This window comes from Pundamilia nyererei, unplaced genomic scaffold, assembly GCF_000239375.1.
Source record: "Pundamilia nyererei isolate P.nyererei 1_Seehausen unplaced genomic scaffold, PunNye1.0 scaffold00052, whole genome shotgun sequence".
NCBI lineage: Eukaryota > Metazoa > Chordata > Actinopteri > Cichliformes > Cichlidae > Pundamilia > Pundamilia nyererei.
The window spans coordinates 1,609,790-1,627,015 of record NW_005187453.1 but is presented as its reverse complement, the minus strand read 5'-3'; the positions used below and the strand labels follow the sequence as shown (position 1 = coordinate 1,627,015).

The window sequence follows — 17,226 nt, the reverse complement described above, 5'->3', positions numbered from 1 at the left end:
TGTTTCTGTTGTTGCTGATAAATACTGGAACTGGAAGGAATCCATCCATGAAGTGAATAGCAGTGAGTTTTCTCTAGAGTTAAAACTGACAAAAAGTTATAGAAATTTGTTAAAACTACATAATATTTCAAAATACATGTGGAATCAAGTAAAACTTTATATACGCACTATATTTCTTCTTATCTCTTTTAAAACCTTATTTTTTTTAAAATCTTTTTTTCCTTAAATTTATGCATATAAGTGGGATTTTTATTTTTTTCATTATAGCTTCATCTGTATGTATATATGTACAATATGTACTGTTAGATAGGAAGAGAAGTGATAGGGTTTATGTGGAAGTATGTGTCTGTCTTTCAGGGAGAAAAATTTGAATTCATTTATTTACACCATGCTCCGAGAGCCACTTGGGGTCCGGTGTAGACTGAGGCGGGGGTCTGGGGGTATGTACTGGTGCGGGTGGTTGTAAGGTGGAGGCGGGGGAGGCAGTGGGGGCTGGTGGCCGTCGCTGCCGTGTGAACCGTCTGGCGAGCGGACAGGGGTGGACATGGCGGAGTGACTAAGCTGATGGTGGCTGTGGTGATGGTGATGCTGGTAGTGGTGGTGTGTGGGCGTTTGGCTGAGGAAGGCCTCCATGCGTCCATGGCTGCTGTTGTCGAGCATGATGACCTTGACAATTTGCTGACACTGGATGAGCGCCTCAGGCCGCAGGTCAGCCATGCTGACACAGGGCTGGTGGTGCTGCTGGAGGGGGAGATGATGGGCGGGAGTGCTTGCCGCTGACTGCAGCTGCAGGTGCTGTGGTGGAGGCGCAGGCCCTTGGGTTACCCCCTGGGGCCCCTGCTGGAAAAGCACCTCTCCCCGGTGATTAAGAAGGGCCGCGCTCTCGGGGCTCCGAGCCATGCTGCTGCTGAGCTGGTACGTCTGAAGCCTGTTGTGAATTGACACCTAGTTTAGAAAACAGCCAAGAGAACAGCATCAAATGTTATAAAACTGGTTCCTCCTCTACAATCCGTCAAGCCCTCTTTTTCTTTTTTTGTGGGGGGAGTGAACGCACAGCACACACACACACACACACACACACACGGGGCATGCGTGGGGGCTTAGGTGTTAAGGATCGGTGGAGGTGTAAAATTCTGTGACTACAATATTCTCCCCTCCCTCCACCCCCACAGGTACTGGGAACAGTGCTGGATGCTGGGAACACCAGTGTGTGTGACTGGCGTCATTGGTAATAGTGGTGGGGAATGGGGATAAGAACGATGCTAGAGGACGGTCCAGGTGGTTCCAAAGGGGACACTGAGGGCCCCCGTGTCTCCCTTCCAAACCACTGTGTGGCACTACGGTGACAGCGAACACGAGGAGACTTGTGGGTCGAGGTAAGCAGAACAGACCAAGGTCATACGAAGAAGAGGGAGAGGTGGAAGAAGAGGAGGAGAGGAAGTGAGCAGAGTGACAACCACAGACGTCCACAGGCAACAATCAATTAGAATGCAAACCTCCAGATGTCCCATTTGTTTCAGCACTCTGATTTCTATAGGCAGTTTCCCTCAGCTTTCCCCCCCTTTATCTCTCTTCCTTTACTATCTTTTTTTATGCAGCCTACTTACAGAATTGTATAACGTCTCAGAGTTTCAGAAATGTGTATCTCCGAAAACATATGGCAAGAAATTCAAGGAACTGAGCACAATCTGAAATGCACACTGTGTACGGTGGAGATAATTAATGCAAAAAGTACCCCGATGGTGTATTTATATAAATCTAACATTTGAACGTGGAAGTCGGGTGGACTGCTAGACGAGTCTTCAGTGATAGTTCTCTAGGGGTCTTAAAGGACATTGAAAGCTCTTATTTGGATGTTGGCTCCCTTTTGTTTTGTTCTGTGTCAAGATGATCCCACACTGCTTCAACAATGTTAAGGTTCAGGCAGTGGGGAGACCAATCCATGACTAAGAGTTCCATCATGTGATTTTTCAATCAGATATGCTTTAAATGCATTGGCTGTGTTTGGGATGACTGTCATACTGAAGCTATATATGAAAATGAACCTGTATGCCAATGAGACACATTTCAGAAGGTATTGCATGCTGAATCAAAATCTGGAGATCCCCAACACCACTAGCTGAAATGCAGCCCCAGACAAATTACAGAACCTCCAGCATATTTCACATGCAGAAAGTCACTGTTATGTCTGTCTCCTAACCTAGCTACATAGTAACTGGACTGGCGCTGCTTTGTACAACTTGCCTCATTCACACCAGCACCTTTTTCTACACATGTGCTTTCTGTCTAACAGTTGCACAATTCTGTCAGGTCCTTTTTCTCAAATATTTTTTTTGGACACGCTACGGTATATCCCACGTTTTTGGCAAAAAGTACTTTGGGAATCACTGCAAAACTTTCTTTTATTGCTCTCCAGGGGATAAAAGGCATGTGATATGATTTGAATTTTTCATGGATTCAGCTAAAGAACAAAGAACAAATTATGCTTTGACAGGCTACAAAGTGCCTAAAGATACCATTTAAAATTGTTTCTTTGCAGAATTGTTTGTTATATGCAGACACAACACTGATTCATTCCTTGAGTTATGTGGTGGAGTTAGGTTTCTGCAAAATATAAAGAAATAAAGTATAACTCAAGACTTTTATCACAGTACATAGTCTCCTACATGGAAGTGTATAATAGTGTATATTAAGAGTTTGGGACTTTTTACATGTATTTTGAGCTTCTTAACCACAGCACAACTATCTACATATGCTTCCAGTTTTAATGTGTCGATCAGAAAATATTTTACCACCAAACCTCTTCAGAATGCCGGCTGTGTGAATATAATAGTCTTTGAAGTTGAAGTATCTTAAGGTTAGAAAGGTCTTACAGTAGTGTTCGTCCCTTCTTTTAAAGCAGTCGGTGTGACTCTTGTACGAAAGAACTCAATTAACATTTTCTCCTTTTGAATGTGCCAAGAGTCACTTCTTCTTGATGACTTACCATACAGTATCAGTGAGCTCTAAATCACTTCAGATAAAGAGTGAAGGATTTAAATGACTTTCTTGTGCCTTTCAAAAGTTTTTTTTGTCTCAGTAAAAAATAGATTTGTTTAACAGATGGTCCAAATTAGTCAAGAATCACAAAAAGCTCATTAGTTTAAGCCCAAAAGGATGCCTTTGCATGTATCTGTACTAAGCACAAGTTTGTCTTTGGGCTCTAAAGCCATTATTTTGCAGCAGGTGTAATTAGAGATTTGGATTTTTACATCTGGTTCTTCTACACTCAACAAGTCCAGCAGCTTGGCGCAAAAGCAATAAGAGGTGGAAAAAAAGTCTTATAGAGTAACAAATCCAAAACTTTTGGCTCAGATCAGCATCAGTAGCCCTGCGTCAGACTGGTAATCTGTTCAGGGTATACCCTGCTTCTCGCTCTATGCATCATACAAAGACTTGCATATAAAAGCACTCAATGGAACATTATCAGACATAGGTCCTCTCAGACCTCAACATTACTGAAGCAGTGGGGGATCATCTTGACAGAAAATAGAACAAAAGCCAGTCAAAATCCAAAGAAGAGTTCTGAATATCCTTCAAGAAGCCTGGAGAACTATTCCTGAAGACTACTTAAAGAAATGACAACAAAGCTTACCTAAGAGAGTTCAGGCTGTGTTGAAGAATAAATGTGTTCATCTAAAATATTGACTTTCAAGCACGTTAGACGTGCACAAACTTTTTGACTTATATATTAGGTTTCCATTTATTTTTGCACATGTTTAAATAAATCTTCACACCTATTTGCCATGTTCCTTGCAAAATATGAAGAAATAAAGGGTGGCTCAAGACCTGTGCACAGCACTGAATAAACTTTTTTTCTCGAAAGCTTAAAGGCTCTGACAAAAACAGGATTTTAAAAACAACTAAACAGCCATTTTGTAACAACACAGTCGGCTTGTTGTCACTGCTCTGAGGCAGATAGTAACGTTAGAATCTCATCACCTTATCAAATCTAAGATTAAAAGCTTGCCGCAGGATTTGGTATCCTTAGATTTCTGCCTCTAGTATAAAGAGGCTTTTTTGGAGTGGACCCTCCTGGTTTTTGAGATAAATGTGTTTGGACAGCTAGTGGCTCCCCACCAGCCCCTGACATTTAGGCTACTGTAGGCTGGATGGCAGAGAGCAAGATGGCTGGTGAAGGTAGTTCAGACAACCATGAAGATTGACCTGAGGTAGAACTGACCTGAGGCACACAAATGAAAAAAAAATGGAACGAGAATGACCTGAAGCCAACCCTGTGCAAAGAAATGTTGAAAAAAACACATTGTTGGGATTGGAGTATGTCCAAATTTACTACAGCTAAAATCTTAGTCTTATAATTTGATTTGCACTCTAATTTTTTCTTGCTAGTTTGTTGAATGGCTTTTGTATCACAAGCACTCTGGAATCTATAACGCCAATGATGTGACTGCACATGTTTTCAAATTAAAGCCGATAATAGTTCATTATTATGACTATGAAGCATCTGATAGAACTTATGAATTATATTTGCTTGAGCCAGCACCTGAGCAAAAGACATACAGTGTAACATATTACCAGTGGCTGTGTGGAATTAAACAGCCACTGAATGTCAAATTGACCCCGTGTATTTGACTTTTCAATCCAAGCCTAAACTCCAGAGCCACAAAAAACAGAGGCTAATAAAGGTCACCTGATGCTTCAAGGATACACATACTGTGTAGTTCCATTTCCTGTGTTTCTTGCACAAAATGTTCACACGAGGTCTGGCAAAAGGGTGGGGAGGCGACCATTCCAGGTCAAATGAGCGTTAAAATTATCCGCCTGCATGCTGCTGTGTTAATTAAGGTCTCAATGCTGCATGCGGGTACACACACAGTAAATGCATTTCACACATGTCCTCAGCTTTCCCCAGCCTTTTTTTTTCTTCGTTTTCTTGAAAGGCCCCAAAGGAGTCACAATTTCTGCCTGAGCTTGCGAAACTAATTACAACCTATTTCTTTTTTTTGGCTTCCAGATAATATTTAAGCCTGATGTGTTTTCAGCGTGAGGACAACCTGCTCTGACCGCTGTGAGTGTATTAATTCTCCTGAGCCATCATATTTACTTTTTACACGACAAAGGAGTCCTTTTATCTAATATTTTGTTTGATTGGGTTACCTCACATGCCCGCTGCACGTTACCCAGCAGCACTCGTTCTCTCACGCACTCTTCACCCACACTTGCTTGACGCTTCTAATCCTAAAGATACTCCTGAGTTTATCTTGTCCTACCTCGATACTGCCACTGCAAAGACTCTCACTGCACTCACTTACCTGTCGTTTGGGACATAAGCCTATTATTAGGCACTTACCTCTACTGCATTGTGTCCACTTCTGTCATCTATCTCCTGGTGTCCTGCAGGGGGGAAAACAGAAGGGAAAAAGGGACAAAGGTGGTGGCAAAATCACTCTTTTTTTCCAAGATAAAGATAAGGAATTTTAGAGTTGCTTGAAGCAAGCATGCAATCAATTATTTTGCGGAAGAACTTCTAGAAGCAAGTGAAAATTCAGTAAACCCCTCTCTAAAAAGCAAATGTACAATCAGAGCTTAGCATCAGTGACTTTTCATGGCAGGCTCTTGAAATCTCAAGGAATGGCATAAACAGCATATTTTAAGGATGTTTGCTGCTGTAGAGGTAGTCTATAAACACCATTAACTTTACATCAATTGTAGTTATAGTCTGTGATGCTGCCACATCAGAATTTATTCATGTAACTGACCTCTTTTTATTGGAGTTGGCGAAGCTACCCTCCACAAAAAGCCAAAACTATCACTTATCCTCTCTTGCAAAATAGGAAAAATGTTAACAAAGTATAAATTTAACCTGTTACAAGTAATGCTAACCCTCCAAGTCATTACTGTGTTAAAATGAAACAGTCTGATCTCCTGTGTCTTTATCATAATGCCATGCATGCAATTAGTTAGCCTCACACATTAAGAAAATGCTACTGATGTCAAGCTCTCTTATGAGGACAAATGACATAAACACAAGATACCAGTAATGAAAATCATTCACCTAGAAATACCATCACACTCACAACTGCATTCATGCAACTTTAAAGCTTTACTAATGGAACAAATGTGTCTATCTTCAAGCTTGGATGCAGCATAGTACAAGAATGCTAAGGAAGGAAGGAAACAAGTGCTCCAGTTCAGAATGAGTGTAAGGAATAATATCTCCTGTGTTTTGGTGTTGCAGTTATTGAATTTGAACTCAAAGATGTGAAATATCCTATGGCTTGCAGTTATTGGGATGGCTATAGAACACAGGCTGTCCCTCTCTCCCTTCTGTGTACCTATGATTCAAACACACTCACAGAGCCTCACATACTGAACTGCTGTCCGGAAGCCACCTTGTAACCTCATTCAGAAGAGTGCCCAATAAAACAGTGTTTATTATCATATGTCTTTAGCATCAGCATTTTGGGAGAAGCATGAATAGACGATAAGAAGATTTTGGTTATACAACCTTATGTGTTCATGACAAATAAAAGTTTATTTTTAAAATTACTTAAAAATGAATGCAAAACGTTTACATGGTTTTAGGCTACTTTTTAGGATCTACTGCTGGATCTAGTAACAGCATAGTCGTACCTGGGTCAGTTACCCAGTGTTTTTGTGTTATTAAAAGGCTTTGATTTCATTAGTTTCATTCTAGTCTCTTGTTTTCTGTTTCTGTGCTCTGTGTTCCTTGCTCCCTGTGTCTCCTCAGTCAGTGTCAAGTCTGTGTCTTCGTGGATATCTCTTGTTTCCCGTTTTACTTTGATAGCCTTGTGTCCTGTGTTCAGTGTTTTGAGTTTTGCTTTCCCTCTGTCTTATTATGTCTGATTAGTCCCAGCTGTATTTCCACCTGTTCCCCATCCTCTCGTCATCCCGCCTGTGTATTTTAGTCCTCAGTCTTCCGCTTGTTGCCGTGTTGTACCACGCCATCTGCTGTGCGGGTTTCTTTGTGTTTCCGGTTTCCATTGCTCTGAGTTCATTGTTCCTAGTTTTCCAGTGTTTCAGTTCTTAGTTCCTGGTTTAGTTTAATTTGTCCTGAGTTTATCTTTCGAGTGTCTGCACAGTGCAATACAGCTGCTTCTTTAAGTTCACCCTTCTATTTGGGTCCTCATCCTGTCCGCCACAGCACCAAACCGTGACAAGTGGCAACAACCTTGACAGATACACTCACTGGCCACTTTATTAGATACACCTTGCTAAGTTCCAATTTTGATTCTGTTTTGCCTGCAGAGCTGCCTAAATACTCAGTGGCACAGATTCAGCAGGGGCTGGAAACTTTGGTCCATATTGACATAATAGCATCACACAGTTGTTGCAGATTTGTTGGCTGCACATGCATGATGAGATTTTCATCGCAAAAGCGACCTATTTTTTGATCTCTGGTGAATGTAGAGTCCATAGAGTGCAAATGTTAAAGAAACCAGTTTGAGGTGGTTTGACCTCTTTGACGTGGCTGTGACCCTACCATTGAATGTCGGGGTCTTTGGCTTCTGTAGCCCATTTACTTCAAGGTTTGACAGGTTGTACAATCAGATATATTCCTCCTTATTCTGGACTTTCTCTGCTGAACTCTGGCATCAACAAGGTATTTTAATCCAGAGAACTGATTGTATGGGAAAATCCCAGCAGATCAACAGTTTGTAAAAGGCCAGGCCGTTTAGTACCAATCACCATAACACCTTCAGAGTCCCCTAAATCACATTCCTTCACCATTTTAATGTTTGGTTTGAACTTCACCAGGTCATCTTGACCGTTGAGTTGAGTTGCTGCCATGTGATTGGCTGATTAGATAATTGTGCTAGCAAGGAGTTGATCAGATATATCTAATGAAGAGGCCATTGAGTGTAATTCATAATATGGTGTAGAAAGTATTGTGAGTACTATGAATATTTCATTCTTTCAAGATCAAAGGGGGGAAAAAAGCCCTGTTACACAAAAAAAAATCTAATTTGAATTCTCATTTATTGAGCTTGTATTCATTAAGTGTAGCTCTAAGACCCTTTCACCTGGTTCTCTTTTTAAAGTGAGACAGTTTCATAACAACTAGTAAGCTGTGAAAGAGAGAAGTAGAAGTGAGAAGCCCAGTTTAGTTTACTTTGAGAAAGACATTGTTTGAAAGACTATACCCCATTTCATGTGACTTTGGAGGACTAGTAACTACACCTGAAACTAGGCGAGGCTTAGCTAAAGGTGATTTTTGCGCATTTACAGTCTTTACAAGCATTGTACACATCTTAAATTACACAGTGTTCTTGATGTTAAATGCTACAGGTAGTGCCTAGTTTTTGAAGATATGATCAAGTTCATAAAAACAGCAGCAGGTAAACAAATTAACAGCGCAGTTGGTGTCTCTCCAGTGGGATTCAATAAGCAACAGTATGCACACACACACACACACACACACACACACCTGATGGGGAGCCCTGTTTACCACGAAGCTCTAGCTGTGTACCGTTGTTCTTTACCGAGTGTGTCTTGGCTCCCTGCTGCTTTTCCAGCTCCCCTGCAGAGAGCAGAAAACAAAAATGATCATCCTCATAATCACCATGGCAGAGAGAGAAAGGAAGTTGATAGATTGGTGGATGATGATGGGTAAGAGCAACAAAATTAACCAGGAAATGTTTTTCCTTCAAAAGCGAGCACACACACATACACACTCATGCACATTTCTCCCACCCACTCTCTTCTCCAGTCTCAACACACACCTCTTCATCTCGCTAATTAAACTTCACACTTGATGGTAATTGCATGTCATTTCCAATCATCATGACTAAATGTTGTTTTGTTTCCAACACAACACTGCATTCTAATTTTGATGCTGAGCCACAAAACTGCCAGGTGAGACTTTGAGGGTGCGGTACAACATGTCCGCATTCTGAGACTAAGAGATAAACGGAAGAAAAAAAGTAAGCTCAAGTTCCATCGATAGAAAACTAAAAATATAAATAACAGTCTTTATTTGCATTGTACTGAATCAGTAATTTACTTGGATGTTTCTTGTAAAGTCACATGTGCAATACCACACCTACTATGACTGATGAAAAATCCAACAATAAAACGATTGCTTGGTTTGAAATGTAGTTGTACTTTCAATAAAATTCTTATAGTGGCTATAATTATGTTTTTTTTTCCATTACTAAACATTATTAAAACACTATGGCTCATTACCAAAGCATTATGATTTTAATATGCACTTTTCCGTATTAAAGAGGGAAAATGTCCATAATGTAAAGTTGGATTAACACGCAGGACTATTCCCTGTTATCAATGTCAGTGATCTGTGTAACTTTAGTTAAACCCTGGAAAGACCAGTCTCAGTATTGACTGTACAGCAGTTGGACCAACCTAATTTAAGCCCAGCTGTTTTAGGCGAATGCATGCCTGGCATAACAACATCTTAACAGTGCCTAGCAGCATGCATTGAGAAGATACTATAGTTAACAATCTCTCACTGTCTTTAATAATAATTTGCTGTTAGCCAAACAGCTGTTAATAGTTTTGCTGCTTTTGCCAATCTGCTTTAAGGGGGGTGTTGTGCATTCAGAAATGCTCTTTTGCATACCTTGATTGTAACAAGTTACTGTTGCCTCTCCTCTGACCTCTGTCATCTTCACCACATCTGCATGTATTGAGTTGCCACTTGTTTGGCTTGATATATATCTGTGTACCTAAGATGTACTGAAGGTGGCTGGTGAGTATAAGTAAGAAAAAGCTAAAACTAAAAAAAAAAAAAAGAAGACATTTTGAGTGTGCTAATATACCTGCTGCCATTTGAGTTGTCAGCAGTTAACAGGATGTAACAGGATGATGATTTATGATGAACCATCAGATAATAAGAATTTTTTTCTGGACATTGCAAAAGTATTGGGAGCTTAATGTAAGTACCTCTAGCTAGATAAAGAGACAGTGAAAAGATATCAGGGACATTTTATTTTTAAAGGCCACAGCAGTAGGCATAAATTGAGCTACTCAGGGAGCCTCAGGATAATGAATTATATATAAAAACTGTCATGTTTTATAAGCCTTAAAAGTCAGCTTTAATATTTTTTAAGGTTTTATTTTGACAGTCAAGTATAATTTGGCTAAAATTATTGGAAAGGTAAAAAAAACATGCAGAGTATGAATTGGACTATTGGAAAAGTGTTCAAATGTCATTTTTATTATGAAGTGGATTTCATTTTGAAAGAACAGAACATGTAAATTCATTTTGTTTGTATAATAGTGGTCATAACAGGAACCACTAATGCAGCCGCTACCTTTTATTATCCCTTTTGAGCTTTTGTTTTGAAAGTCCTGAAAATCCAGTGGTATTTACAAGCCCTGATAAGCAGTTTTTCATTTGAAAGTCTAGCAAAATTCCTGTAAAACCTGTCAGTCAACAATACTTTGACTACAATTGATCTTACAGTGAACAACAGTTGTGCTGAATTGCATCAAAGCGTCAATAAAAACAGGACACACCGATCCCCACTGGATCAGCCATGATGAGTTTTAAATTGAGAGAAAGGGTGACACCAGTCACCAGTTGCTATGGTGACTAAAGCTTGTAAAAAGAACAGGAGGTGTGAGCCTACTGTCCAAACAACTGAGAGAAACAATGGAAGTGGGTCTCGAAGAAAAGTTACAAGTGATATTGGAAGAATTGATTCATCACGAGTGCCAGAGACTTCCCAAGTATAAAATACAAAAGTTTCACATTTTTATTGTGAAATTCCAAAACCTGTTTTATATTTATTGGCTATAAGCAAGGTGGTGGGAAAAGGCTGGGCTTTAATGGCATTTGTGAAAGTAAGTATTTTCTAGGCAATATCTCTACACTTTTCTGTTTTAAATCTAATTCTTTATGAAACTTAAATTGCTCCTGTGGAAAGAAATCCAAAGCCTTGTAATCCAAAAAAACTTTGAATTATAAATATGGAAATCTATATGACAAATTGTTATCAAAAGCCAGAGCCCACTATTCTCACTGGAGCTGTGGATCTTGGTATAACTTCTGTGGGAGGTTCTCAAAGCTGAAGGATGTCAAAATGTTAGGTGGAATAATAATAGCAATAATAATAATAAGAAGATAAAATCTGACAGCTAATAAATAGTGAGCTTTAATGCCAATCAGTAAGAATAATAATAATGAGAAGAAGAAGAAGCAGCAAAAATCTGAAGAATAATAAGCTTGCATGCTTAATGCTGTTGCACTGGCACGCTCAGTCGGTGTAACTATTAGCTCGGGCTTAAAATTCTGTGTACAGTAATTTGGTTTAAACTGTGGCGAAACTAAGAAATTCTGTGGTGGCAAAGAATTACGACAATATTTAATTTACCTTTATTAAAAACAGCAGCGAGAGGGGAAAGAAATTCAAAGAGGGAAACTCGAAACAGAAGTGAGCTTGCCGCAGGCCTGTTTACTAATCTGCTGACAAAATCAAGCCCCTTGGAGGAAAACGATGGGAAGTTTGTCTGTTCAGGTGATAGCTCTTCCTTGTTTTCAAAATGTTTATCTATCACCACCTGAGAAAAAAGTTTGCCTTTGCAAATATAATAAATGTGTCCCAACATCCACTCTCTTATGTTTTAGCACAAGTTATTCCAGCCTTTACACAGCTCCAAGAGAATAATAATTTCCTTCTGTCAACACCTGCCTATCTCCGTATGTTGTTGCCTGCTCCCCCTTGGCTGCAGGGCCTCCCGCTCTATCGAGGGTAAGGCAACTGCATCAAAACCCAGCAGGGATCCTCTCTTTGAAGCCCACTGGCAGGAGCTAGGCTGCGGACACACTTAGGTTGTCCATGTGTTGCAGTGACTCATTGTCTAGAGAATTTCAGGCGCGCACAAGTCCGAGCAAGTCAGATGCCTGGCTGCTTTGAGGAGCCCTGACCTATTTTCACCTCCGTATCATTGCCCCCCTGCAGTGTGCTTGAGCTGCAGTGCATCAGAAGGGTTTTTTTTCTTTCAAAACTCAGTCTGAAACCACACAGATGGGACACAGACAAGTAGTTTGCGCATAATATCAAAAAGAAAAAAGAAAAAAGAAAAAAAAAAGACATATTGATTCTCACATCTAAGAAGATCTCTAACACCCCAAGATATGACATTATTGATTTGGTGCAAAATGTAATAGCATTTGACCCTTCTTCAGTTGTAGGGAGTATTGCTACAAAAGGAATAGACACAAAGTTGACGATTATACTCAAACGCTCAACATCATTCCAAGTAAAAACAACAATTATTGTTGTCAAATTATATCAATTCTATAATTTGATATGGACAATTTAGAAAGATTCTCACACTCGATGCGTATCTGTTCCATCTCCGTCACTTCTGCGATTGATTCCTTTAGGTCTTCCACAAACTTGAGCAGCTCCTCGGCACTTTGAGCACAGAAGTTTAATACCTGCTTCTTGTCTGATCCGAATGGTGAGAGGATGGTGATTCCATGGGGGTAGTCTGCGGAGTACATTAAACTGTTGAGTGAAAAGCATATCTAAACTACTTTCCTGGGTGTCTTAGTTACAAGTGTGATCATAAAAAGACTTCTAAAGGTCACTCTGAGCTGCAAACTTGGGCTTGCTTGCAAAAATGTCATGCAGCATGTATTGAATGGGACTGGGAGAATGACATTTCCAGAAATTGAAATGCAAGATTGGAATAAAACTGATACTAGTTTGATGCTGTCAGAAAAAAATAAAAAGACTATTGTGCTTAAAAAAAGCCCTTTAAGATAAAGCAACAAATTATACAGTCCTTGTTCGCTTCGAATTTCGACAGATATTTTTTTCTCTGTGCAAGCTTGGAAATGGTAGATTTTAGCAATGACTTAAGGAGATATCAAGAGGGGATTTTCTTTCATACCAGCACTGTGACTTACATTCATTTTCAAAAAGGTGAAACTGCATGCCAAGTAGTCCCATGGCTTTGCAGAAAGTGTAGGCCGCGGAGCTCTTCTTCTTTGGACAAAGCTTCAAGATCTGTAGAAATAAACAACATCATGAGACTTGTAGTAAAATGTTTGAATGACAGAACTGCCTATTTAATTCCTTGTTCCATGTTCTGAACACTTCCAAAAATCTTGCCAGAGATTTCCATATCGCATAACAACATCAAAGGCAGTTGCGAAAGAACAAACTATTTGAGCATTTAAAAACATCTGTCACAGGCTGGGTCTCTGACCCAGCATTTTGTGTTTTATTTTGTAATTTTTGAAGCTTTCATGTTAGTTTGGTTATAAGTTTGTATTGTTCTTATTTAGGGGTCAGTGGAGGTTTAGGTTAGTGATTGTTTATCATCTGTCTCGTTGGTTTCTGTGTTTGGTTCCTTGTCTAGTCTGTCATGTGTGTTAGGCCTGTTAAGCTTGTGTTGTCGTGTCTAAGTCTGCATGTTTCCTGTTTTATTTTGAAAAGGGTCTTGTGTTCTGCGTTCATGTGGTTAGTTTTACTCTTTCCTGTGCATCATTATGTATATCCAAGTCAGCTGTTTCCTCGTGTGTCTCCACTTCCCCTGATCGCCTCGTGTGTATTTAAGTCCTCTGTTTTCTGAATGTCATTGTCAGGTCGTCTGTTATCCCCACCATTGTTTTAGTCATAGAACTTTATAGTGTTTGTTTCTTAGTGTTTTTTAGTTTGCTTAGGGTTCCATGTTTAACTCCTGCTATCATCCAAATAAAGGATCGCTTTCTGTTTAAACCTGCAACTCCTCGTCCACATCTGCTTTTGGGTCCTGTTTCAAAAAACACACTGGCGCACCCCGCCGTGACAACATCGAGAGTGGATAATACTAATGTACACTACAACCTTCCAAGTGTTTCAGATTGCGCGCCAGTGCTTATATCAGGATATATCGTGGCTGTTATGGAGCTCCTTTTTTTTTCCACTGAATGACCTTCCAGATAGAGAAAGATGAGACATATCTGTTTTCCAGCACTACTGTGAGGCATAATTTACCAGGAAAGGCGTATTAAACCAATACATCACATTGGCACTTTAAACACTTCTTGACATTTTCAAGCTGCTGTAACAGGGGCCAAATTCAAAGAGAAGTCCCCTTCACTTTCATCCCGTAGTGAAAAATTTTCAAAGACAACTTCTTTTCCGCTTTCAAAGCTGTCACGAGAAGACATCCTTGCGAAATATATCGCTCCGCTAACTTTTAGTGCCAAATGAACAGAATTGCACTGTGATGTTGGACAATAGCTTCTTTAGTCTTTAACTTCAAATTGGAGTTTTAACAACCTCTCCTGCAGGTCCCAATTACTTTTATGCCTCCATAGAAAGTGAAGTAATATGGCTATGCTGCTTTTTGCCTTTCCTGTATGTTGTGGCATTTGACATAATTATGAGGTCAGTTAAATACATTGGATAGATAACTCCTATGCGCCTCTTAATGAGAACATTATGTCCAACATTTAAACCTTTGATAATTCCCACATCTATATAACTTTGGATCAAATGAGCAGCTAATCTGTGCTGTCCTCAAGTGAAATGAAACTATATTACCATCCTTTAAAGCAGCTCTGTAGAGGACAGATCTTTGATTATTATTATTTGCTTACTATAATTAAAAGAAATGCCTGGAGACGCCAGAGTTATGAAATAACACAAAAAAGACAAGCACTGCAAAAAGCTGGACCCAAAGTAAGAATTGTTGGACTGCAGCTGTCATAACTAAATAAGCAACTTCAAAGTCTGATTGTGTGCAGAAGAAGGAAAAAGAAACTCTCAGGATGAAAACAGTATTTTTATACTGAATATCTCATAATGATTGTCAATTTAATAAAGTGTAAGGCTTTTCGTCTACTTACCACAATGAGATCATTGAAGAGGAAGACTTCTCTCTGGTGTGCTGCTTGTTTTTGGGCCTTGTTGACGTCTGTCACCTCAAAAAGTCGACTACAGCATACTAGTCTTCTATGAGGGACGGAGAGAACCTGAATATGAACACAAAGGGAGACCCAGCCTCAAAAATCATATTACAGACATTGATGGGATGCTTTCAAATAATTCAAAAATCCAGAAAAAGAGAAGCTAAAAAACCTAAATCAACATTTCCTCCCAAAGCTAAGAGATACAAGACTGGTGCAGTAGAAAAAACTCCATTAAGCACAAAATGAGACAACTTAGTGTGACATGGACACTTATTTCTTAGTCTTAAGAGTACTTTAAAATGGTAATTTATAGCAACAGCTAAGAGAGAGAATGGTTATAAAGCTTAAGAACAAAATCTGTGCCCTCTTGGGAGAACATTTCCACAAATCCAGGTTTACATTTTAGGATTCTTTACTTAGGTTTGGTCTGTCTGATGTTCAGCGTTCCCTCTTGGCAAAGACGAATCCCGGCTTAATATGACAATAAAGTAAAACAAAACACCAAAAGCAAATATATTTTGTATGTTTTCTTATCTAGTGCATATCTTTGCAATGCATTGTTTGTGAGAGCGAGCTGTTGGCGTCTTTGCACCAGTCCAAACAAAACTGCTTTTTATTGCTAGTGGGATTATAACAGGTTTCTTAAAAATAAAAGATGAAGAAGACAAGAGGAAGATTCACTTTCTGTGTTCCAAATGTCATATTTCGAGCATTTGTGTTCCTACAGTGATGGTTTTTCTGCTCGATTCTAGTAGCTGTGGTAGTCCTCAAAGAGGGATGTTTTGCCACAGGCTGCTTGTACAAAAAGAAAAAAGAAAAATACGAGTTGTTGCCAAATCCTGTTAGTTTTATTTCTGCAATGTACTTCTTGCTGTTTAGTTACTGGATCCTACATAAGACAAAACTCTATTAGCATAGAGGGCAGGCCTGTGCGTACAGGTTTTTTTTTTTAATCAGAAAATGCTTCTTTTGTCTGAAAATGTTTGGCATCTCCTCTTCAACTAAGGTGCTTTTTCAAGTTTAAGCAGATTACACTGCAACACCCCCCCCCAAAAAACCCCCCCGAACAAACAAAAAAAACAAAAGAAAACAGACTGCCTTCGGAGGACTGATCTAATCATGTTGTCACCCTTTCACACACACTTGTCTCTGCCTTGTCTGGTCCAGCTTTCTGTGTTCTGCAAAAATCCAAAAAGCAGCAGAGTAGATGTGGAGTTGATCCCTCTTCAGGGTAAAACACAAATATACACAGCCCCTGTGCAATTTTCCCTGTGTGCATTTCAAAGTTTCCTTCCCTCTGCTCTGAGAGAATAATTTGCAATGCATGGAGTACACACATAGCCTCTGTCTCCTTTTCTCCTGCTCTCTCATCACTGCAGGGTATACCGACTCGAGCCCAGCCCTCCACAGCCAGCCCGCTTTCTCATTATACTAATGTCAGAAACATGTAAAGACATCATTAGCCTGAAATGCCTCCTGCTCATTCAAAAAAAAAAAAAAAGTATTATTAAGAAACAGCTTGACAAGAGATGCCAATATATTTATAGGCAAATGATTGACTTCAAATAAAAAAATGAAAAATAAAAACAAATATAAAAAAATATTCACATGTTTAGATATAAAGCTACCTCATCTCATTCATCAAAGGCTCTAATACGGCTTTCATCAAATCATCAATTATTTACTAGCGATACAGGAAAATTCATCATATTTGTGTGCCACTTCCTTCTGGAGTAATAGTAGATAAGGCGTTTAGAATTCAAAGTACAGAGACTGTTGGCTGGGTTATTATTTCAATAGAAGAAACTTTATTTAAGACTCGTTCTTTTTATAGCAGACGGCCGCCATTGGCAGCAACAGTCACTTCCTATCACAACAATCCATCATTGTTGTGGCTTTGACAGCACTCCCTCTGTCATCCTATGGCTACTCATCGATCACTAAGAGACACTTAAAGGCGTAAGCCGGAATAAAAAGGTGGAGGGAATACTTTCAAAGTCAATGTCATTTGGAAGCAACTGCTATAATTGGTGTTGAATTTAAAATTAATTAAAACATGAAGACTCACTCATTTCCTTTTGTGACATGGATGCACCAAGAAAGTTGGACCTTTTTTTATCAGGGCATAATCAAAACAGATGTGTAAGCACATCTATAAAACCAGAGCATTGGCAGTTTGCTGGTCTGGAGCATTCAGGTGTGTTTTAACATGCCAAGGAAGAAATTTAAGAAAGTTCTTAAAGAAACAAGTGTTGCTGTCCATCAATCTGGGAAGGATTATAAAGCCATTTTCATGCAAATTGAACTCTACTACGGTGGCCCCTAGAGACAAA

The 17,226-nt window shown here is 39.5% G+C and overlaps 1 protein-coding gene across 5 annotated transcripts in view; it reads right to left on the bottom strand.

Moving 5' to 3' along the window:
* Nucleotides 1-243: 243 nt before the first annotated feature.
* iqsec3a (IQ motif and Sec7 domain ArfGEF 3a) overlaps nt 244-17,226 on the bottom strand; it is a 123,874-nt gene continuing 106,891 nt past the window's right edge. For 2 of the 5 annotated variants that reach the window (XM_005733451.1, XM_013910941.1), the window contains 6 exons: nt 14,831-14,956; nt 12,902-13,001; nt 12,322-12,480; nt 8,450-8,542; nt 5,351-5,394; nt 244-945 (listed from right to left, as the gene is read on the bottom strand). In XM_005733451.1, coding sequence (XP_005733508.1) covers nt 382-945; nt 5,351-5,394; nt 8,450-8,542; nt 12,322-12,480; nt 12,902-13,001; nt 14,831-14,956 — 1,086 coding nt within the window. In that variant the 3' untranslated portion in view covers nt 244-381. The remainder of the gene's footprint in view (nt 946-5,350; nt 5,395-8,449; nt 8,543-12,321; nt 12,481-12,901; nt 13,002-14,830; nt 14,957-17,226) is intronic. The other 3 variants (XM_005733452.1, XM_005733453.1, XM_005733454.1) reach the window with 3 other exon arrangements.